Source organism: Hydra vulgaris, chromosome 08 (assembly GCF_038396675.1).
Source record: "Hydra vulgaris chromosome 08, alternate assembly HydraT2T_AEP".
In the NCBI taxonomy this organism is placed as follows: Eukaryota; Metazoa; Cnidaria; class Hydrozoa; order Anthoathecata; family Hydridae; genus Hydra; species Hydra vulgaris.
The window spans coordinates 3,630,001-3,655,000 of NC_088927.1; the positions used below are offsets into that span (position 1 = coordinate 3,630,001).

General features: G+C 26.8%; 1 protein-coding gene across 1 annotated transcript in view; it reads right to left on the minus strand.

Moving 5' to 3' along the window:
- Positions 1-2,315: 2,315 nt before the first annotated feature.
- The window catches only part of LOC100212956 (adenylosuccinate lyase), a 23,975-nt gene continuing 1,290 nt past the window's right edge, over positions 2,316-25,000 (minus strand). Inside the window, exons 2-10 of the mRNA XM_065802297.1 lie at positions 9,723-9,926; positions 8,910-8,954; positions 4,714-4,793; positions 4,432-4,603; positions 4,209-4,346; positions 3,913-4,130; positions 2,821-3,001; positions 2,540-2,716; positions 2,316-2,458 (exon numbers count right to left, since the gene is read on the minus strand). Of these exons, the coding sequence (XP_065658369.1) occupies positions 2,372-2,458; positions 2,540-2,716; positions 2,821-3,001; positions 3,913-4,130; positions 4,209-4,346; positions 4,432-4,603; positions 4,714-4,793; positions 8,910-8,954; positions 9,723-9,926 (1,302 nt within the window). The 3' untranslated portion in view covers positions 2,316-2,371. The remainder of the gene's footprint in view (positions 2,459-2,539; positions 2,717-2,820; positions 3,002-3,912; positions 4,131-4,208; positions 4,347-4,431; positions 4,604-4,713; positions 4,794-8,909; positions 8,955-9,722; positions 9,927-25,000) is intronic.

Here is a 25,000-nt window from a genome sequence, read left to right on the forward strand (position 1 = left end):
TAGTTATACCCCAACTCTATCAAATGTTTGACCTTGACTTTTATTATTTGTCATTGAATAAGCTAATTTGACAGGAAACTGACAACGTTTCAGAACAAAAGGTAAATTAGAATCTAATGGAGTCAATTGAATTCGAGAAACAAATACCCGTTTACCACCAGAAACACCTAGCAAAGCAGGAACTCTTCTTACAAATGGATCTACATTGTATGGCTTATTCAAACTTTTTGTCCTAATATTTATAATAGCACATGTAATATAATGTAATATAACTTTATACACGGACATTTTTTAAGACAAGTTACTTTGTTTTTGCTTGATGAAACATCCATGATACCTAAAGATGCTTTAAATGCAACTCATAGGTTGTTGAATGATGTTGCAACAACAACTTTCCGTTTGTAGGAAAAGTCATTCTTTTAGATAGTGACTTTAGACAAATACTGCCTATTATGAAGAATGTCTTTGCTGAGTTTCTGTTTTACGGCCATTTTTTTTTTCAGCATTTCGTATTTCTCAACAAGTTTTTTAACATGTGTAATAAATAACATGATAACATTGCTTTGTTGGAACTCTACTTCATTGAAAAAAGTCTAGAACCTGATCTGTCACAAGACCTGCACTTTCTCTTACATTGTTGTAACTTTTAAAGAAAAAAATGTTTATAAAACTTGTCTTTTAGATAATAATTTGTGTCCTGTGATCACAGCTGTAGCTTGACCAATACACTATACTTCATTTTGACTTCTAGTCTCCATTAATCAACCTTTGAAAATACCTGTCTAATAATGTGTTTTAAAAATGTGTTTTCATTCAAGACAATGTTTTCTTTAATAATTTCAGGATGATGCAATACTTTCAGCAGTGCAATACTAATGCAATGACTCAACTGGGTGATAAAATGTTATACTGGGTGTTCTAAATGCCAGCCAACTAATTTTATTTTTAACTTTTAAATTTTCTGAAAAAAACAATGTGTGCATAATCACTCAAAAGATTAACAAATTATAAAAAATTGATAGCATTCTCAACTTAATTAGTAAAATAAATGAGATAAATGATAAAGTATGAAAAATGTGGGTTCAAGTAACCTTGTAACTAAAAAAACCGGGCTGAGCAACCCCTAAGCATCAACAGATCGTATCCAAAATTTCCCAATATCAGTTTTTGATTTTTATTATAATGGAAGTATTTAACTTGTTATTGACAATAAATTAAAAAAAGTATCAGAAACTTTTTAAGTGTTTGCATACTGTACTCTGTTAAATATAATTCTCTGAATTTTTGAAAATGTGGAAAGAACAGAAATAGGGCGATGGTTGCTATTAATTGATTTGTCCCCTTCTTTGAAAATAGGAGTAATTTTGGCAATTTTCAACTTTTCGGGGAATACATCTAGATGGATAGAAGCTTTAAAAACTTTAAAAAGAACAACTTTTAGCTGTTCAAAACAATCTTTAATAACGTTAATATTAAAATAATCTGCTCAAATTTACTTTTTTTTAATGATTTGAAGGCTCTTTTAAACTCTTCAAACAATAATTCAGAAGATAACTTATTCAAACCAATGCAATTATTCATGAGTGCTAGAAAATCAGTTAATGAAGATTTGGTCTTAGAGATTTTTTTGGACAGTGTTGGACCAATACCAATAAAAAGTTTGTTAAATTCATGAGTTATAGTTCTTGGTTTATATAAACTAGATAGCGGCTAGAATATATAAAACTTTATATATTCTAGCCGCTATCTAGTCCCTAGTAAGTTTTTCTGTTGAAATAAACTAATCATAAAATAAGCGACATTTAAAATTATAAAATAAGCGTTACCTTATATAAGTTTTTTCAGCATTTAAAAAAGTTGCTTTATCTAAATGGACACGTATTATTTTGAAAAAACATGAGAATTATTCAATGAATATTCTCATGTTTTTTCAAAATAATACGTGTCCAACTAATATTATAAAGGATATCTTTAAAGTTGTCTTCGGCTTATGTCCGTCTGAATTAGCGACTGATAAGTTAAAAACGTATTACGTATTATTAAAGAAATTAATTGAACTTTAAATATAGAGATATGAAAAGATGTCGATGGTTAGATTTTTAACAGTGGTTCCAAAATTAATTTATAATTTTTTTAAAATAAGTGTTGCATAAAAACAATGTTTTAATTATTTAGATCAGTAAAACATTGCAAAAAGCACTAAAAAACAATTATAAAAAAGTTTTTTTTTCTAAATATTTAAAATATTTCAAAAATGTATATTGAATATATATATAAATATAAATATATATATATATATAATATATATATATATATATATATATATATATATATATATATATATATGAATATTTATTTATTTGAATATAGTTCATATTCGAACTTCCGCCACTCCATCGAGTTTACTTGTGTATGGTAAGAGTGCAGGGTAAACGTCTGTTTCAAGGAATTTCAAAACCTAATACATATATTTTAGAAAATTAGAAAGAAAAAGTTTAAAAAAAAATATTTTGCAATTAAAAACAACAGCTTTTATTACCTGTTCCGGAGCTCGTCCTATAAAAGTTTTAGGATCCATAAGCTGATCTAACACGTCATGAATTAATGAAAAATATTTTGATTTTTTTATCAACTCAACTAGATTATTTTCACGTCCATATTCTTTAACTTCTTTTGATGCTATCTGAGACAACAATCGTATTTCTTCGTGACACTCCTAAAAATAAAAAATTTGTAAAAAATAATAGCTCAAACATTTGTAGATTTTTTTAAATAACAAATATAAAAAACATTTAAACTAATTAGTTAGAGGTTAATTACTTGTCTGCTTCCTCCAGCTTTCACCATTGCCATAATAACATTTTCTGTTGCCATAAAAGGAAGTTCTTGAGCCACATGCCTCTCAATGACACCTTGATAAACAACTAAACCTTCACTTATATTCTGTAAAGTATTTAAAATGACGTCAGCGGTTAAGAAAGACTCAGGAATAGATATTCGCCTTAAAGTAAAAACATTTTGTTATTGCAAAATAAAAGTTTAGCAAAAATGATGCCACGTTGTTAGGTTGTCAAGTTGTTATTTACACTATACAAAACACCTTGAGGAAAAAAAAAAGTTGAAGTTTTTACCAAAAAAAATCAAAGTTGACGTTTTTACCAAAAAAATTTAGATGACTATAAACGCTATTGAACAAATATTTTTAAAGTAACATGAAGTAATTCATTAACATTCTTAATTGCAAAAACCATTTTACAAAGAGTTTTTTTAATTGGTTTTTTTCTTAAAATACATAAAATATCTTTATGGCGTTTAAAAACAAAGCTGTAGCATATTTTATAAATTAACTTCGAAAGAACCTGGTTTTTGATTGACTTCAGTTAAATATATTAAATAAAATTTTTTTTATAACTTTCAAGTACAAGTATTTGATAAATTCAATAAATAAGGGACATATACTGATTTTATAGTACATAAATCATTTAAAGATAATTAAGGTACATACATAAACTGACCAAGGGTAGTTAGTAACAATTTAAAAAAAAAACAATTTGTGTAACCCTAATTTGTAGAATTCAAAATTTAAAATTTTCTTAGTTTCTGTTACTTGCAACTTCTAAGCTTTTAAATGAACAACATTGAAGCAAGATCACCCATTCCAAACCTAACCTCGGAACATATTTTGTAAATTAGCTTTTAGTTAATAACCGTTTAATTAAAAAAACTTTTTTCAAACAAATATTGCATCTTTAAAAAATATTTACTGGAAAAATTTAGAGAATTATGACAATATTTCTGTAACATTTTGAAACTCCCCAATTTTGAATGAATTTCCTGATTTACTTGATTTATGAACAACCCTATAGCAGTTGCTAGACAACTTTTTTTAAGTATTAAAGAATTAATATGTACCTATTTGAGCTATCGTCTAAAGTTCTTTCAAGCCATTGTACTGAGGCTGTATTTTGAGCATCTGAAACAAGCGTCATAAGATGCCTGGCTAAGCCACAACATCGTTCACTACGCATTGGATTTCTTTTGTAAGCCATAGCACTTGAACCAACCTGATTTTTCTCAAATGGTTCTTCTATTTCTTTCATACTAGCAAGGATTCGCAAATCTGTACACATCTGTTACAAATATTAATAATTATTATAATTTTATTTAACACAAAAAGTATAATAAACTATAACTATAAGAAAACCAACTTTGTGAACACTGGCTCCCAGACCTCCAAGAGCTGATAGAATGTTATAATCAACTTTTCTAGGGTATGTTTGGCCAGTAACAGAAAAAGTTTTGTCAAATCCAGCTAACTTAGTCACCAATCTCTCTAACTCTTCAACCTAAAAAAACCATTACATAAAAAAAAAATATTTTTAAATTTACCAACTAAAAAAACTTAACCAAAATAATTAAATCTTTTCAGACCTTTTCATGGTTACCATCAAATAAAGTCAAAAAGCTGGCCTGTGTTCCGGTTGTTCCTTTAACACTTAGAAACTTAAGGTTATTTCTTAAATTACTCAATGCATCTAAATCCATTAAAAAATCACTGATCCATAAAGTGGTTCGTTTACCTACGGTGGTCAGTTGAGCTGGCCTTGAAAAAAAAAATTTATTACATAAAAGGCATAACAAACTTAGAAAAGGCATAACAAACTTAGAATACAAATGAAAATATTAAACACCTTTAACTTAATAAAAACATACTGCAAATGTGTAAAACCTAAACAGGGAAGGTCTTTGTACTTCATTGCAAACTTTGATAGTCTATCAATGCATCGAGCAAGCTTTCAAAAAAATTTAATTTTCACAATATTTAAAAAAATACGCTATTTAATCAAATTTAAAAAACAAAAAGTAATAAATGTATTTTTTTTGTTGTTATTAATTTTGTATTTAAAAAATTTAAAGCAACTAGGATATTTACCAAGGAAATAACACAACCAAGAAAATAAAATGACCAATAGAATAAAATGACCATGAAAATAAAAAGCACAACGAAAAATAAAAAAATAAAATGCAGAGATCATTTAGGTCACATTTAAAAAACCCGTAAACACTTTACAAAAAAAACCTGGAATTTCTTTCCTTCATATTTGTCTAAATTTAAGTTTTAAACTAATGGCTTACACAATTTTTTTAAAATTCGAAATGAACTAAAAAAAGTTTAAAAACATATTTCAAAAATATATATTTAAATTTGTATTTACAGAAAACTTCCAAAAAAAACTAAAAACTGTAAGAAATATCCGGAATTCTGGAAATATCCGGAAAAATACAATCCCTGAAAATGAACAAGAAAATAGGCTTAAATTTAGTAGATCATAAAAACTAAAGATGACAATCACTAAGAACCAAGAAATATGACAATGACTAAGAACCAAGAAAGGTGATAATAACTTCAAAAAATAAAAATGAACAATAAAATAGATAATGATCAAGAAATACTGTTAATAGTAATGTTATATACAGTGGTTAAGAAAGATTATATCATTGATTTAAGTGATTCAAATTGTCTCAAAACAAATGAACTAATGGGCAAGATAAGTAACTAAGTGTGAAGCCATCATCATTAATACATTTAAACATTGAAAATTGTATTCCAAATTAACTCAAACAAAAACTGTGTTTTTGTTTGAGTTAATTTGGAATACAATTTTCAAAATGGAATACAATTTTCAATGTTTGAAAAATTGAAAAAATTGAAAAAATTTTGTTTTCCAAAATTTCTTCAATGCTAATGAAACTAATGCTGTAAGTTGTACCCAATCATTAACTTTAGAAAAAAATTAGCGTAAATTTCAATAAATCAACAATGGGCATCATAAGCATTAAATCTCTTTGTACTTAATAGAATGGTTCATACTTTATCAATACAAAATACAAAATGAATCAAAACCAAAAGAGTGGAATCACAGAATTTGAAAAACATATGCTCAACAAAGTGTTCAATAACTGAAATCACCAAGAGAGGCAAAACATGAAAAAGTGGATTTATTAAATAATGGTCTTAATTTTGCTCCAACTTTTATAAAAAAGATGTTTTTGTTCAGTATAATGACATTGCTCAATTTCTCAATACTAAACTTAAAAACAAGGTTTCTGAACCTCAAGTTAAAAGTGAATTTTCTCATTTAAGAAACAATAAGGTATATAAATACACAGTGTGTATTTATTGTTTTATTTTTTCCTTTGTCTTGATATTTTGTATTTTTTGTATTTGCAAGGAAACGGTTGACAGAAGATTGAAGACAGATGTCAAAAGTTATAGGTTGTATGAGTCAGGAAAACATGAATATGGTAGAGAGTTTTAAAGGGTTAAAGTGTGGGAAAAAAAACTAGACAAATAAAAGTTTTTAGAGCATGCAGGGACAGATACAATAAAAGAATGAGACTGCTGAATGATGAGTCAAGCAAGAATGAGTTTTGGTTGATGGAACAAGAGATTATAGCTCCTTGAGCAGTGACCATAATAATATATGTAGAAAAGAGAAAAAGAGATGCAACTTTACAACGATGGGAAAAAAATCCAAACTTGGCAGATAAAGCAGGTCCAACTATGTTTACAATGCGTTTACAACATCATTAGAAGAACTAGCATAAATATGACAACAGTATTTCATACTGGAGTAAAAAAGAGTTTGTAGATGTAATGAATGGTATCAGGAGTAAGATAATGGTGAGCACAATAAAGAGAAGCAGCCTTAGCAAATACTAATTTAGCCATTGATTGTATATATGGTTTCCATGAGAGTTCAGTTTTGAATGATAATCCAAGAAGACATAAAGGAAAGGATTGAGTAAGAGGGTAACCGTTCATCAATAAAGGAATGTTGACATTATTGCGATAATTTTTTGCAGTAAATAAATGAGTTTTGTTAGAGTTGAGATTTACAAGTCATTGATTGGCAACATGTTCAAAGCAATCGAAAAAAAAAAACTTTGTGTTTAGACAAGAGAATAAATTTGAGTATTTAGAAAATAAACCCACCTTAGATGTCAGGTTATCAGGATGATCATGTATTGTTAATGTAATGTAATGTAGTTAAAAAACAAAACAGGACCAAGGATAGAACCTTGAGGTACCCCATAAGTTACTGGAAATAAAGAAGAGTGTTGGCCTTTGAAGATGACTTTGATAAAGCGGTTAGAAAGAAAAGATATGATCATCTCAGAAACTTCTCTAGATACTTTATATGAAGCAAGCTTATGAAGAAGACCAGCATGCCAAACTTTATTGAAATCTTTAGATTTCGATAAAGTTTGGCATGCTGATAAGACTGTGACAGGAATGCTGTCTGGAACACAAGCTGTAAATAGTTTAACTGAGATATGACTTTAGCAACAGAAGCTGAAGTAATTTGAATGTCTAACAATAGGTTAACCTCTTCAACTGGAATGGAAGGATAAGTATGGCCATATGATTCAAGAGTCAACCTTTGTTAAAGACGCTGTTGAAGATTTTACAAAAGACTCTAGAACCTAACTTCACTGATAAGATGCAAGATTTAGTGAACTGGGAATAATGGAGCTTAGCATCAGATAGCACCTTTTTGCATTGAGCTTTACATTTACAGTAAAATTTAACTTGTTAGTTCACAAACAGTATAATTTATGCTCTACCTATAATGCACAAACTCAATTTTTCAACAATTGAAAATGAAATGTGCTAAACATCTTTCTGATTTATTGTCTCCTTATAAACTGAAACATTTTTCCACTTTGGATAGATTTTCTTTTGTTAAAGGATTAAAAAAATTGATATACAAATTTATTCATTTGTTATTTGATATTTAAAAGCAAAAATTTACAAAAATTTTACTTAAAGAAATTATAAATAGGGATCTGTACTTTAATGAAGGAACAAAATATTTTTTTAAAACTTATTTAATAAAATTACTTCAAATGTCAACATCCAATTCTCATTTCTTATTGAACAGAAAACACTATTATAACAGAAAACATTAATATCAATTAGATTGCAATGGGTTTTCCTCTAGCACCAGTTTCAGCTAATATGTTTATTGGGTTCCATTTTTATCACAAATAAACATACACAAGCCTTCTACTTGTTTCTATTTTTTTAGTTTTGTTCCCTCTTTAGTAATACTAGTTCCATATATATTTTTGATTGATTGTGCATATAAAATAAAAAATATAACATAAAATTAACAATATATGGTTTAGATTTGATAAGGACATTAAAAATCTGTCCTATAAGTTTTATAAAAACAATCAATTCCCACAATGATATTGATACTAAAATCAAATTACATTTTGATAAGAAAATTAATCCAACTGTTATAAATATCAATGATAATTTTAATATAAGATAAACTTCTATTTGATTGACTTTACTCAAATTTCACTTGAACTAAAATAAAATTATTTTTAAAAAATGTGAAGATATAATTATTACATTTATATTCAAAACTAGTAAACAACAAAACAGCAAAAAAAAACAAGTAAATTACAAAACAGCTTTTGCGAAAAAAAATCCAAAGCTGCTCAAATCTAATGTTGACAACAAATATTCTTGTACTGCATATAATGCCAGTTATATTAAAAAAGCCTCCAGACATTGTTATTTTTATTATTATTGGCTAAAGTGGGATATATTTTGTATTCATTAGAATTGTTAAAAGCAATTTATGTAAAGCCATATTTGACAGTTTAACAAATTGGAGAAGAGGCAAATGCAATTAACAAACTTAAAAAGCTGTACTACAGACTGCCATTATACCACTTTCTTAAAATGTAATACTTGCAGCATTGTTATCTTTTTTAAAGTTAAGTTATCTTAACTAGAAATATGGAGAGCTTTCTATCCTTATATTATATTATCATATTATATTCTTGTATTATATTATAGCATAATGCACACATACAATTTCTTTGCTTACCTTTGGCAAAAGAATATCGAATGCATCTTTAATCATTATTAAATCCTAAAAAGTAAAGAAAAGTTCAAATTTTTTAAAATTTCTTTTACTGCTGATTTTTAGAAGTTTTAAGGTTGAAGTCATTTTTACTTCCACTTTTAGGAGGCCTTTCCATTAGATTGACATGAGATATTAATATTAAAAGTGTTAAAAACCTTTGTGTAATGAAATGAGTTCTCTATTAATGTAGTATGCTTCCATTTAAGAAATGAAATTTTTGTAATTGTGATGTATGTGTTAAAATTTTCAGTATTATGAATGTGTTTGACCCATCAGTATTGCATGACTTGTATGACTTAATTGCTGAATGTTGTTTTGGGATGATACTTGTCACATTCTGCAACAAGTAAATAAATAGAAACCATTTTATGCAAATATGTCAATGGAATATTAGCAAAAAAGGCTTCACTGGGATGGAAATTTAACATAATCAGTTGACATCTAACGAAGTATCTTGACAGTTAATCCCACTTTTCTGTTATATTCTGTAATATCATACGCCAAATGAGAATAATTAGAGTATTGGAAATAAAATAGCCCTGAAAATTGCCCAATTTAAGTCAGGGGGTATCTTGTTTTCAAATAAAATTTTTTTAATTAAATTAAAATTTAAAAAGAAATTAAAACTTTCAACAAAGTTTTATACATAAAAAACGTTTTGATTCCTTAGAAAATGTTTCTCATGTCAATCTACTGTACTGTAAAATTATATACAATCTACTGTACTGTATTGATTGAGGCGAAAATAACTGTTTATTAGAGGAGAATACTAACAGCATTATCTCCAACATAACATGAAGTACTGCCTAAATGTATTATTGGTGCAGCCAATGGTGCAGCACATCCAAATGTATGAACATGAGCCATGACATCATGTCGACATAAGCTTTCTTCTTTAGCAGCCATTTCATAATCAATTTTTTCAACATTTTCTTCCATTTGCTTTATCTGCTCATTTGAAATGTTTAAACCTAATATCTAAAATTAAAAAACAGAAATAATAGGCCAAAATTTCTTTTAGATATTACATATATATATATATATATATATATATATATATATATATATATATATATATATATATATATATATATATATATATATATATATATATTTAAACCTAATATCTAAAATTAAAAAACAGAAATAATAGGCCAAAATTTCTTTTAGATATTACATATATATATATATATATATATATATATATATATATATATATATATATATATATATATATATATATATATATATATATATATATATATATATATATATATATATTTAAACCTAATATCTAAAATTAAAAAACAGAAATAATAGGCCAAAATTTCTTTTAGATATTACATTTATATATATATATTATATATATATATATATATATATATATATATATATATATATATATATATATATATATATATATATATATATATATATATTATATATATATATATATATATATATATATATATATATATATATATATATATATATATATATATATATATATAATATATATATAAATATATATATATAATATATATAATATATATAAATATATATATATATATATATCTATATATCTATATATATATATATATATATATATATATATATATATATATATACAACAGCAGGTTTAGAGCTACAGAAAATGTCACAAAATCCACACTATATTAGGAAAAGCACAGTTTTTCGCTAAAAAATAGGCCACACCGTTTTTTTAATATAGAATGGCCCTAATCTTCCATCATTCATAGTGTGTGTTTTTTATCTTTTTATAAAAACACCATATGCTATAAAGATAAGCAAAACTAGTGAGCAAATGCTTATCTAAATACGCTATAAAAGATTATATATATATATATATATATATATATATATATATATAATATATATATATATATATATAAAATTTATTCTACTAATAAAAACAATACATGTTTTGGCATAACAAAGTCATCCGCTTATCAACCAATAGTAATTAAATTAGCCAAGATAAAAAGAATTTCAAAATTTAATGAGGTAAAATAATTTAACAGTTACTGAACAGCAATATTGTTTAGCAATTGAACTAATTCTTTCTTTTTTTTAGTTAAACCTGATATTTTTCCAAAAAATAATAGTATAAAAAGACAAAGGTTCTTTGATTTTTGGTTGTGGTGAAATGTTTGTGTTATTTTTATTTTTTTAAATTAGCCAAGATGGATACATGTTTCTTTGAAATAATTTAAGGAGGTTGTTTATGTCATATAGAAACTCAAACTTACACATATTGATTAAACTTTTTAAATTGATTAAATTACTTATATTAAACATTCTATTTAATGTTAAGTATTTGATAATACTAACTTTGTATGAAAATGGAGTAAAACTATATAAAAATTAGTAAAACTATATAAAAATTAGTGTAATGGTAAGTGAAATTAATGGTAGTGTTGACCGAGAATAGTTTATTTTGTGCAGAGCTATATCTAAGAATGATATTTTGGAACTTACTTCTTTTTCCATTGTAAAAGAATTGTGTACTATTCATATAATTAAGAAAATGATGTGCCTCATTTTCTGACTGGAAAGCAGCACAATTGTCATTAACATATCATTTATAGAAAACTAATTTTACACCATTATAACTTTTAATCCATTCATATACAAAATGACTCATTAACAAATTGGGAAGAGTAGGTGCAATTGGAGAGGCCATGGCTACACCATTAATTTGATAATAAGCTTGTTTTTAAAAAATAAGATATGTTAACAAAATCAAATGTTTTTAAAAATCTTTTTTAGTAATTTTAATGTTTTTTTTTATTGAACATATTTGAACTAACTGCGATTTCAATGGTTTTATAATGCGGAACATTGGCATATAAGCTTGTCTCATCACATGATACAAATATGTTTATGGAGATAGACTTGACTAATTTCTTTAATGAAGGAAAATAAATTTTTAAATAAATTTTGTAATCCTATTCCAATAGAGTTCAATTGTGGTCTATAAGATTGTATGTGCAGAATGTAACTCCTGTTATAAATAGGAAACTACTTACAATCTCAAGACGAGGATTTCTAAACATTACAGGAGGGACAAATAGTCTCATAATCTCCATGCTAATGAAAATAGTTTTATGCAATTATATGATAAGTTTTTTCCATTTTAGATTCAGCATCTAATAAGTTTGAGTTAAAACTTTAAGAAAAAATGTTTATAGAAAGTTGATTTCATGTGAAAACATCCAGGACATGCAACCCTTAGTCTCAAACTTTGTTTATTTTTACACCACTCAAAAATTTTAATAAGTTATGAACATCCCCCAAATTTCATCATCTAGTTACAAACGGTTTCAAAGATACAACTATTTAAACTTTGCCTTAAACCAACAAATATCTGCCATACCAAAAAATGGTTTTGGTCTTTGTTTCTGTTCTTTGTGCAATGGAAAGCTGAAAATATGAACACTTACATATTTTGAGGCAAGGAATCCAATAAAATAACCTGAAATGTTTAAAAAATAAACAAAACATTTGTAATTTTGACCTTTATCGCAATGTTAATAGTGCGAGTTTAATTACAAAAATGCAGATGTAGCTTGATTTGTTTTTTTGTACTTTTTAAGATGTTGTCCTGAACAGTTTAGTTAAAGTTATTACAAAGAATTGGAGAGTGTTCATTTCTTAAACAGATAAAAAAACATGGTCAAATTTACTTAAATTTGTTACTTATAGAACAGGAATTTTGAAAAACCAAAGGAAAAAAAAAAGTGGTACTCTTAAGTGCTTTACACACAGGAGTTGATGTTTATTAACTTTGGGAAAAATTTCCCATCTACCCTGAGGTTATTAAGACTTCCTTCCACTGTTTATTAAAATTTTACTAGTTATGAACAAAGGCACTGTACATCAAAACTAAAAAAAAAAAAAAAATTAGTAAATCTTTTCAGATTTTTGAGACCAGTTTAGGTCTTAAAAATTAGAAAATATAAACCCACTTATAGAAATAAAAATAAAAATTCCTACTCTCCTGTTTATTAAGACCCTTTCCCCCCTCCCCTTCCTTTCCTTTTATTATCTCCCCTCATTTATTACATCTGGACAAAAACTTGATTTGTCTATTGATTGAAAGAGTTTAACAAGTTTATTATGCTAAATTTTGAGTAAAAGTAACCAGTATATTTTATAATCATTTCTCCTTCTTTAGTTACAACTTCCTCCACAACTCTAAGTATAATTAAAAAAGATAGCACAAAACTAGAAACATCACCTCCTGAATTACAAATAACACTTACCACTATTGCAGTATGTTGCCTAACTGGAACCCCCTTGCCTATTGCTATGAGAACTGTTTTCTTTAAAATATTTTTAGGTAAAAAAAAACAGAGCTCAATTGTTTATATCTGCTTCATATTCATAGCCAGAACATAATTCTGACTATGAATTAACTTTTAGGCTCAATTTTATAAATGATTAAATGCTAAATTAAATAAAAGAATAAATGCTTCATCATATAAAGCATGTTGTAGCACATACAATGTAGAAATAGAAAGTGATAAATAATAAAATGCAGAAAGTGATGGTAAACAAGGTTATTAAATATTGATATTTTTACCAATAAATGTCTCAACCAATTGTTGGCCATTGGTCAATAAAAAAATAGCTGTTTACTATTCATTAAAATTAGTTTAGTAAGTCAAAGTTTGGTTAGTATAGTAATAAAAATTTAATAAAATATTTAGAAACATTAAATAAAAAAGTCAGATTATGATTTTAATTTTACTCATTAAGTTTATCTACTAATGATGCACATTTGACAATGTTTTTTATTTCTTTTTCAGGAAAGACCACAATCCAATCCATTATGATTAAAAAAATTGAGCCTATACATCTGCATTTTTATAATTGCAGTCACCCCCGTAAAATTTTAACAAACTTTTCTCAAGCCCACAAGATGGGGTGGAAATAAAGGATGGGTGGTAATTTTTATCTAGATGTAATAAATGGGGGTAGATAGGGAAGGAAAGGGGGTTGTAATAAACAGGTGGGTGGGAATTGTTGCTTTTATTTCCATAAGTGAGTTTATATTTCTAATTTTTAAGACCAAAACCAGTATCAAAAATTAAAAAAAAAAAAACTAAATAATTTTTTTGTTTTGTTTAAAGATACAGTTTCCTTGTTCATAAAAAGTCTTAATATGCTCAGGGTGGATGTAAAACATTTTATGAAAACTAATAAATACTAACTACCATGTATTAAGCACTTAAGAGTACTACATTTTTCTGATTCCTTTGCTTTTTCATAATTCTTGTTTTATAAGTAATAAATTTAAGTAACTTTGACTATATATATTTTTTTCATTTTAAGATTCATTAAGAAATGACCATTTTCCAATTCTTAATAACAACTCTAACAAAACTATTCAGGATAATATCTAAAAAAAAATTTTTGTAACTCGCCCCAGTAAAATTGTGATAAAGATCACAATTTTATGTTTATTTTTAAATATTTTAAGTTGTTGTTTATTGAATTCCTTGCTTTAAAATATGTAAGTGTACATATTTTCAGCTTTCCATTGCACGCAGAAAAAAAACCAAAACCAGCAAAATCAGAGACGAGTTGCATTTTATAAAAAAGGGTTAGAATTGCATTTTATAAAAAAGGATTAGGGTTGCATTTTATATATAAAAAAAAGGATGTTTTCACATGAAATAGCCCAGAATAGTTAGAACCTGATAAACAAACAGATTAACCATGTCTAAATGACATTTTCTGTATAAATATTACTTTCTTTATATGCTGTGTATCTTTTTTAACTTATTCTTTTGTTACTTCCTATTATTTATTTAATACAGCTTAATAAAAAAATTTAAATAGATTTTATTGTATTTTGTAACTATATTATTTATAATTTGCACACAGATTAAATTTTGCATTGGTTTTTTTTATCACCTTTACAGGTTTTAAAGCAAAATTTTAAGTATTTATATATAGCTGAAGCTGACTAGTGGTAGTCAAAACATTTATTATTTTTATTATTAAAATGGTTTTAAAAAGGTTTTTTTTGTTTAAAATATTTACATATTGACAACTATGATATATATATATATATATATATATATATTCAAAATATTTACATATTTTGAATATATATATATATATATATCATAGTTGTCAATATATATATATATATATACAACTATGAGAGCACATTAGATCTGCAACCTTGCATCATAGGCTTCAGTACATACATTGACTGATATAGAGAGAACATGCAAAGAAGTTACTGCAACATTGATTTAGGGTTTGGGTTAGGGCAGTGATAAGTTATTTTATTAATCTTCTCTCGATTTTTTCTTGGTTTTGCAAAAATATAAACATATGGATTTTGGTTAGCAAAAAATTTGACAAATATATATCTCTATGCATTTGAGCATAAATATATTTTCACATATATCATAAACATACTGCAAATGATAAAAAACGACACTTAATGTATAATTCTTGACAATTTATGTAAAGCAAAAAAAAACCTAAATAATTAAATTCAAAATCATTTTGAAAAAAATCATATATACTAAGAAGTTTTTGTTTTTTTTATAAAAAATGTTTATATGTTTTAATTGTTTTAGGCTGCTTTTATTACTTAACTTCTTTTAGTTGCTTCATTTTTATATTCTTTGTTTTTATTTTATTTTGAGGCACATTTGAGTATACATTTTTTAACTGAATTATTTAGAGATAAGCACCTACCCTATGTACTTATTTTTATTTTTGTGATAATTACAAAAATGTAAATATCACAAAAAAAAAATTTAAAAACTTAAATTAAAAACTTGTGTGTATCTTGTTCTTATTATTAGGCAAAAAATTTATAATAAATTTTTTATATTTTTACTGAAATAAGGAATTTTTACTTAGAAATAAGGAATAACCATAATAAATTAAAAAAACATTTTAAACTTAAAAATAAGGAATAACCATAATAAAAAAAAATTAATCTTATTATTAATCAAGTTAACAAGTTTTAGCATTAAAAACTGTAAAGTTTTGTAATAAGTAGGGATGGCTCTTTTACTTACTTTTTTTTTACTTACACGAGTTTTTATTTTTATATTTTTATCAAAAAGTAAATTACATAAGTAATTTTAAACATTTCATGTAAATTTACATTTCCGTAAAAGTTTTATTTAATAATGTAAGTTTTTTACTTTCAAAAGTAAGTTATGTAAAAGAAGATTACATTGAAAAGTACTTTACTTTACATGAAAAAATTAGTCACATAAAAAAGCTGTTTACTTTTACATATAAAAGTTAATTACTTTTGAAAATTACATTACATAATATAAAAGTTCCTCAAACTGTAATTTACATTCACCTATAAAAGTAACTAATTAAAAAAAAATTATATTAAAAAGTAACTTGCATATGTAAGTAAATTACACAAATAAAATAACAAAAAGTAATAAGCTACCACATGTAAATTAAATTTACAAATAAAATAATTTTTTCAGGTAGGAATTTTTTATTTTAAAAGTAATAACAAACCTATATTAAAAATATATTATATAAAATAAAATTTAAATTACATAAGCTTACATTTTATATAATTTGTAAAGTAAATTGAAAGTAACTTAAATAAAGTTAATAAATTTACTTATATTTTACAATAACTATGACAGGACCTTGTACAAAAGTAATGCAAAAAAGTAAAACTTTAGGACTAACATTTAGTTTGCTGCAACATTTGATTTGCGAGGTTTTAGGTCTTTCTTTCCTGTAAAGTTTGAAAATATCAATAAAAGGTTTCTGCCTATGGCTAAAACCCTCTCTAGTTCCGGTCCATAATAATTTTAGCTATAACAACCATTCTCTGAATCCAACCATCTCAAAAATATTCACTCTCTGGCCAGCCATTCGAAAGGTCTGCAATTTAGACAAAGCTGAAACAAGACAGTTAGCAGAAGGGGCATATACCCATGGAAGACTCAGAAAGGGTAGTTTATTTGAAAGGAAAATAATTGGCATAATTGTTAGTTCTTTTTTACAATATTTTTGTGTAAATGTATTTATTATTTAAAAACTAAGGAGAGAAAGTTTAAACCTGTCCTGAATTATGGGGGCTATAACATCATGCCCTGAAGATTAAGGAGCCCCAAACTTTTTAAGAGGACGCTTCATTTTTGTAAAAATTTTCTGCCACTTTGATACAAAAAAAGTCCACCTGCTCAAGAATATCCTTTGACTCTAAAAGTTGGTTTAAACAATAACGGTACTTTTATATGGGCATGGTTTGAACAATAACGGTACTTTTATATGGGCATGAAAAATTTACAACTTTTCATGTAAATATCTTTATCTATGAGTAGTATCAGTGGCCTAGCTACCCCAAGGCCAGTATAAGCAAAAATTATGGTCCCACAAGCAACTGAACCTAGATCCGTTAAAGGTTTGGAGCCCTATGATATATTTAAAGAATTTAAAAAAAAAAAAAAGTTATTGTTGAAGAGAAACAGAAATTGGGCACCTTGCCCACGTTTGCCTACTGGCCAAAAAAATTTTGCTACGCCACTGTGTAATAAATGTATAACCCAAGCTTTAGCTAAGCAATAATTTATACATAGATTAAGAAATAAAACTTGTGGTGATTGGAGCCTGGAAAAAAAAAAACCTAACACATTAACCACCCCTACCCTAAACGTGAGGGCGACAAATTAACCATGAGCGAGACTAGGTTTTTTCAAACCGAGACGAGAAGTTAGTACTTCTCGTGAGACCGAGAACGAGGCGAGACGAGAAATTTAACAATTTTTGAAAACAAATTTATTAAAATCCAAGTAAATAAAAAAAAATGTAAACATGGTTTTGACAAATAGACACAAATGACATTTGTCAAATGTAAACAACTTTTTCAAATATTAATTCAGAATTTTTTTGCCAAACTTTTCCAACAAGACAATGTTTTCTCTGATTAAGATGATTTGTTCTACTTTTTCTGGGTGTAAGTTGTGTCTGGATGATTGGACGACATTTCCACCTGAGCTAAAAAATCTCTCTTATTTAGTTGAACTCGCTAGAATAGCTAAAATTTGTCTAGCTAATGAAGAGAGTTCTGGCAATGTATTTGAATGCAATTTCCACCAATCAAGAACCAGAAAGTCTTTTTTGGCATCAGGGAGATATTCATACTGGCACTTTATCCTCAAAATAGGATTCAGTTCAGATAATGGCTCTTGTGTTTCAAGTCTGACGTTTAACTTGCGCTTCAGTTTTGAATTAGAGGACAAATCTGCTGAAAGGACTCTGGCAACAGGTTGGCACTCAACATTATCCTTAACCTGTGAGGCTAACCATTCTTTTGTTGTTTGAAATTTTTTGAAGAACTTCAAGTGAAGTCCCTTTAAAGCAGGATTTAAGTAGTTTGCTGCAGCACTCAATAAGTTTCCAGTGTGACAAAGAGGAAATCTTTTCTCAAATCTTTTCAAGTTTTTTGCATACAAGACACTGTAGCCATTTTTTCTATCCGTCTCAATAAATTGATCAATTTTGTCATGGATTAAATAAAGAGAATCGGCGACAGTGGTAATTGTTGGAATAGACTCAGCCGACCACATTTCTGTATCTTCTTTAAGTGGTGTCAAAATTTCTACTGCTCCCTCGATTGATTTCCACTGTGATGCACTGATGGTCTTTGAAGAAAAATATCTTCATTTGCACATAAGCTGATAATTGCACTCTTTAGATGTAAGACAGAAACCATGAAATCCAGTTCACTATTCCATCTTGTGTCAACAAATTGGCGTAACTGTCTAAAATTGATTCCTTGAGTGTCTGATTCTGATTCAAGCAACTCAGCTGCAACTGTTGACTGGTAAGTTCAAGAAGCCAAATCTTTGCATGTTTGCAACGCATCATCCATTCCAGCAGTCATTCCAAATGAGTCTCGAACTGCACATTGCAAAATATGATTGTTGCACAAGTATTGGTCAAGGCGCTTTGACAATTTGACTGCAAGTTTCATGTTTCTTGCCTGGTCATTCACGCAGTACATTGGCAAATCAGCAGGCAAATTTAGTTCTTCTAAGAAAGAATCTAGCTTTCCTTCAATTAAGATACCTGTGTGTCTGCCTGGGAACTGTTGGACATGGGGTGTCCAGTGATGGGGTGTCCAGTGATGTAGTCTCCAATTTTCGTCAATAGCATGAAAAGTCCAAGAGATATAGTTGTCCTGAGCTCTAGAAGTCCAAAGGTCAGAAGTAAATGCAGCACTTTTTAGATTTGGCGTAATCTCCGTTATTATGCTCTTCATTCCAGCTTGAACTTCTGTTGACCGAACTGAAAGCTTTCTTGAATAAGTTGTTCTGTGACGAAGGCTCAGTTTAGGTTTTGCAATGTCAAACAATTTCTTGAAACCTCTTCCTTCGACTGCTGAAAAGGATGCCAGATCAGTGCAAAAGTAATCCAGCATTGCAGAGTCAAACTGTTTTTGAAAGGAATTGTCTTTGTCATATTTGGACTTTGTTTCAAGCATTTCGACCATGGTTATTATTATTATATAATCTCTTTTTGTCAATATAAATTTTTTTTTTTTACAAAACTGTTAACATAATAAATTAACTGGAGCAAGCAGAAGACGATGGTCTTATCATCTTGCCCCGTTAATTTCAATTATGTTTTACAATCAATATCAATTAAATATAAGATAAACACAAATTATAAGATATTTAAATATATATAACTATAAGAACTTGTATAACAAAAAGTTTTTGTATTTAAAATCTAATTAAAAATATTTTAAAATCTAATTAAAATTTTTTAATTAGATTTTTTAAAAAATCTAATTAAAAAATCTAATTAAAATCACGGAGTCAATATTAATTAATTAAAAAAACAAATTATTAAGCATTTTGTAAATTATAATAATTTTTAATTTGGAAAATAATATAATATTTAAGTCTCGTTCTACTTCTCGTCAGAATTTTCTATTTCTCGTTTCTCACGAGAAGTCCTATTTCTCACGAGAAACGAGAACGAGATGAGATCTTGCTCATGGTTACAACAAATGAGTAATTTTTATTCTTTATTTTCTTACATTACATTTAAGTCGATAGGTTTTAAAATTCAAAATTCAAAGGTTATGATTATATAAAGTTTACACCCAAACCGAATAAGGTGGCTGTTTCAACATTTTCCTAAACATTCTAATGTGACATAAACAAGAACATACTTATGTTTGGCACTTAAGTATGTTTTATTTACCAAAAGTATATTTATTATCCAAAATCATTGGTTTTTCATAATTAAATTTATATTACATCTCAGAATTTACGCAAGTATACATCATTATATTATTGGTTACCATAAAGTCTTTAAATGGGTTTAATATGGTTTTTAACAACACATTAAAAGACCTCATTTGTATGTAACTATTAATAATACTATTAGTTAAAGATGCTGTTGATTAAGTAATTCTAATTGGTTTGATGATAAAAGGAATCTCTGCAATTTCAAATTATGAAACTTCTAAAATTGCTTTTGACATGCTATAATACCACGCAATACTTGTATTTAAATCAATTTAAAGTTAAATCTTGTTTTTGTTTAATTTATATTTTCATGGATAATATTTTTTTAAACAATTTTGTTTCTATGTTAAAAAAAATAAAATTAATCAAAATTTCTGTCATTTATGCAATATTTCTTCTGTTTTAGTATGTTATTTTAGAAAAAGATTTATCTTTTTCTAAAATAACATACTAAAACAGGAGAACTTGGTATTTCAGCTACATATATAATAATTTTTTAGATATACTCCCAAAAAATACAAAACTATAATTATCAACTAAAATAAACTTATTAAACTCAAACTTCAGAAAAACACTTTATCATCCATAATCAGGGGTTTATTGTTAACAGACTCTGGTTATCGTAATACTTTTGAAAAGCTTTACATAAACATATATAAATGTTTACATAAACATATATAAATGTTTGGAGTTTGCTCCATGTTGTTACATAAAGTTAAATTCTCAAAACAAAAACAAAAAGCTTGCTACAGGCCTGATTTTAAATATGTGATTGGAAGTTGTTTAAATATTATGATTTACACTTTTGTAAACTTTTTTACTTCATATTTTAAAAAATTTAAAGTTATTTATAAAAAAAAAAGCATCAAAAATTTACTGAAAAAAAAAAGAACTTGATGTTATTTTATCTGTATGATAAAATAAAATCAAGACACTTTTCTTCACAATCGACCAAATAATTTTAAGTTTAAAAGTGTGCTTTTTTGAACCATCCTACTAAATTCGCTATATTAAATAAATTAAAATAAGCGGTTGTCGTGGTTATGAAAAGTTATAAATTTCTTTTAATTTAATTACTTCTACTTTTTTAACTTCAATTTTTTTTTTTAAATTAATCTTGATGTTATTTACATCAGTTATTTAAAAGTTCTTTTAAAAGACTGTCTCGTTTATTGTTCTTGCTTTGGAAATGGCTTTGCATTCTGCAACTTTATCCCAAGTTTTGTATTTTGGCTTCTTTTATTCAAAAAAATTATGACCTCAACTTTGGAAAAAATCCTAAAATTGCTAAAATACGCCAAAATGAAACTAACTGTAACATTATTCGGTAATCCTGCAGTTAAGCGGCCTAAAAAAATTTTATTTTTTAACTTGTTGCGCTTTCGTGTGAAGACTTGTTCAAAGTAGTGACTTTTTAATATAAACAAAAGGAATATTTATTGGTTTCAGTACATACATCAACTATCTTATAGCCTGCTGCTACAAGGGAGTGCTGCTACATCGACTATCTTATAGCCTGTTGCTACAAGGGAGTGCTGCTACATCGACTATCTTATAGCCTGTTGCTACAAGGAAGTGCTGCTACATTGACTAAGGGTTTGGCATGGGGTAGCATCTTTTTTTTTATTATTTCACTTAATATTTCTAATGTTTAAAAAGCATCCTCTGACGAGAGCGCAACAAGCGAAAAAATAAAATTATTTTAGGCCGCTTAACTGCAGGATTACCCATTAATCTATTCATCCACAAGTCTTTAAAGAGAAGTTTCCTGATTAGCTACTATTGTCTGCAATAAATGGGCAAAATATAGCCACCTTGTTGCAGTTTAGAACTCTTAGTCAGTGGGGGGGGGGGGGGTCCAGACCACTGATTACCTATTATAAAATAGAATTTAAAGAAATAATAATAGTTTCATTTTGAAATTAATTTAAATATTTAGATATTAGGTATCTAGATATCTAAATTAATTAAGAGACCTTCATTTGAACCATAATGAAGGTCTCTAAAAAGTTACAGCCCCTTTATTTGTGTCCCTATCTATTATAAAGACCAGATCAAGGAGAGGACCACCAACCATATCTTTCTTGTTATTAAGAAATGACTAATAATTAGTTGCACCCTTCACATAGGCCAGTTGGCAGATTAGAGGGGCACTGGTTTCTAGTAACACATTTAACCGTTGATAACTGAAAAATAGGGTTATTTAAAAATGCTGGGATTTTTTGTGTGAATTTAACAAGTTTATAATGTTTGCATTTTCAGATAGTTGGGTCTAATGGTCTTATATGCTGTTAATCTTAGATCAAAACGAAGTGTTAAAAAAATTTACAAGCATCTCAAAATGGCTAAAAATTGGACTTTTTAGGCAAGTGGACATTTTGCTTTTAGATATATTTAAGTTCTAAACTGCAACAAGGTGCCTATATTTTGCCCATTTATTGCAGACAGTAGTTGCTAATCAGAAAACTTCTCTTTAAAGACTCGTGGACGAATAGAATAATGTTACAGTTAGTTTCATTTTGGCATATTTTAGCAATTTTAGGATTTTTTCCTAAGCTGAGGTTATAATTTTTTTCTAATTTAACACAAGTTAATAAAAAACAACTTTTTTAAAGAGAGAACTATCTAGAAAATAGTTCTAAAAAAAAGCAAGACACTTGTTGGAAGTGAGAAAAAAGTTATGCAGCTCTAAAGTAGCCTGTTTTGACTATTTGTAAATCGAGGTGGCCCACTGTGTCATGTTTATAAGGCTATAATTTCTGAACTGTTGTACTTGGAAGTCTGAAATTTCAAATTTAACTTATCTACATGATGCACATAACAATATGTGAAAATCAGGAAAATCAGATGGTGACCCACAAAGTTTTCTTCAAATTGGTCGAAAGAAAATGATTTGACCCTAAAACAAATAAATCAAAAAAAAGCCTTTTTAAAGCTTTTTTGCTCAAAACCTTTCTTTCTAAAAAGTTATAAATCCCAACTTTAAAAAAAAACAAAATATAATAAAAAATATATAAAGAAAAAAAATAAAGGTACAACCCCCTTGTTCATCAGGACTACACAAATGCTGTCAAATAAAGTAAAATTAAAGTAAAGTCTGAAAGATCAAGTAAAATCAAAAAAAAAAAAAAAAAAATTCAAAAAAGTAGAGTTCTCCAGTTGGCTCTGAAAACAATTTTAAGATGAATTTTTATTAAATTTACACAAATGCTAGAAGTTTCAGAGCTCTATCTAGTCTGAAAGGTAAGGAAAAATCAATTGCAAGATTCCGGGACAACTGATAGGCAACAATAATCTTGTGAAATCAAACCAATGTTTGAAAAAAATACAAGTTTATTTTAAAGCACTATTTTAATTGAATAAGATTTTATTTTTCTAATCATCCTTGTGTGGGTTGAACACCAACACAACAAAAAGGAGGTTATTAGTGTGCCCACAGCCTATAGTAGAAGATTAAACAGCTTTCCTTACCATCTTTTTTCAAATAGATTATATATGATAAAATGCAATAAAAGATTATATCTGATAAACACTCCTTTAATCATATATATTATATCAGTTTAAATGACCTATAATTTTTTGAAAAACTGTTTTAGCAGTCGATGTCCTTGCGGATACCAAAAATGTAATATTGCATCATATAACCATAACAAAATACTTAATTGAAAAAGCAATTACAAAGAAAAAAGCGCGCTCTAACGAACAGTGACTTAGTCAAGATTTACACATGCATGAGTTGTGACTAGAAAGATTTACACATGCATGAAAGCCCTTTCCTCCCCCCCCCCCCTCCTGCCAAAGTTTCATTATTTTTTATATAATTATAACCAAAATTACTTTTCAAAGTAATTTACTTTAAACAATTTACCATTAAAAGTAAGTTACATTTACAAGTAAAAGTAAAAATGCAAACAACTTTTACTTGTAAAAGTAAATTACTTTTCCAAGTAGCAGTTACTCATTTAAAAAAACTTAACTTTAATAATTAAGTTTTACACATTTTAAAATTTATGTTAAAAAAAAACGAATTACTTTTAAATGTAAGTAAATTATATATTTTTATATGAGTTATGTAAAGTAATTTACGCTTAAAAGTAATTAGCATTTTTACATCAAAATAAGTAAAAGTGCCATCCCTAGTGATAAGAACAAAATAAAAATAACTTAAACTGAAAACAACACTCAAAGCAAAATAATTTAATAATTCTATTTCACCTGATTCTTTATTTTATTAATATAAAAGAATTCTTTAATTTCCAATTCAAATTCATAAAAACATAATCAAAAATCATAAAACAATGAAAGGAAACATTCTCTGAATATTTCACACATTTAGTATTACTTATTATACAATTTTTTTTTTCTAAACACACGATATTTATTATTATATATTACATTATTTTTTTCTCTTAACACACAATATTATTTTATGAAAGTTAAAAAATGATTATATATGTAGATGCTCACTAACACATCAAGCAAATTTTCAGACTATGTATCAATTATTGCAATTTGCAAAAGTAAATTTATAAATCACAAGTATATCTTTAAGTGAGAAATAATGCACATTTTTAACAAATAACTAAGACAAAAATTTTGTTTTGCATGTTAAAAGAGCAATTATTAATGTAAGATAACTTAAAATGTTTACAAAAACTTGGTTTTTTCTTCGGTTAACTTTGTTTTTGAATTAGTTATTTAATTATGTTTTTGATTTCTTTAGGTTAATATGTTCTTGATTTACATATTAAATAG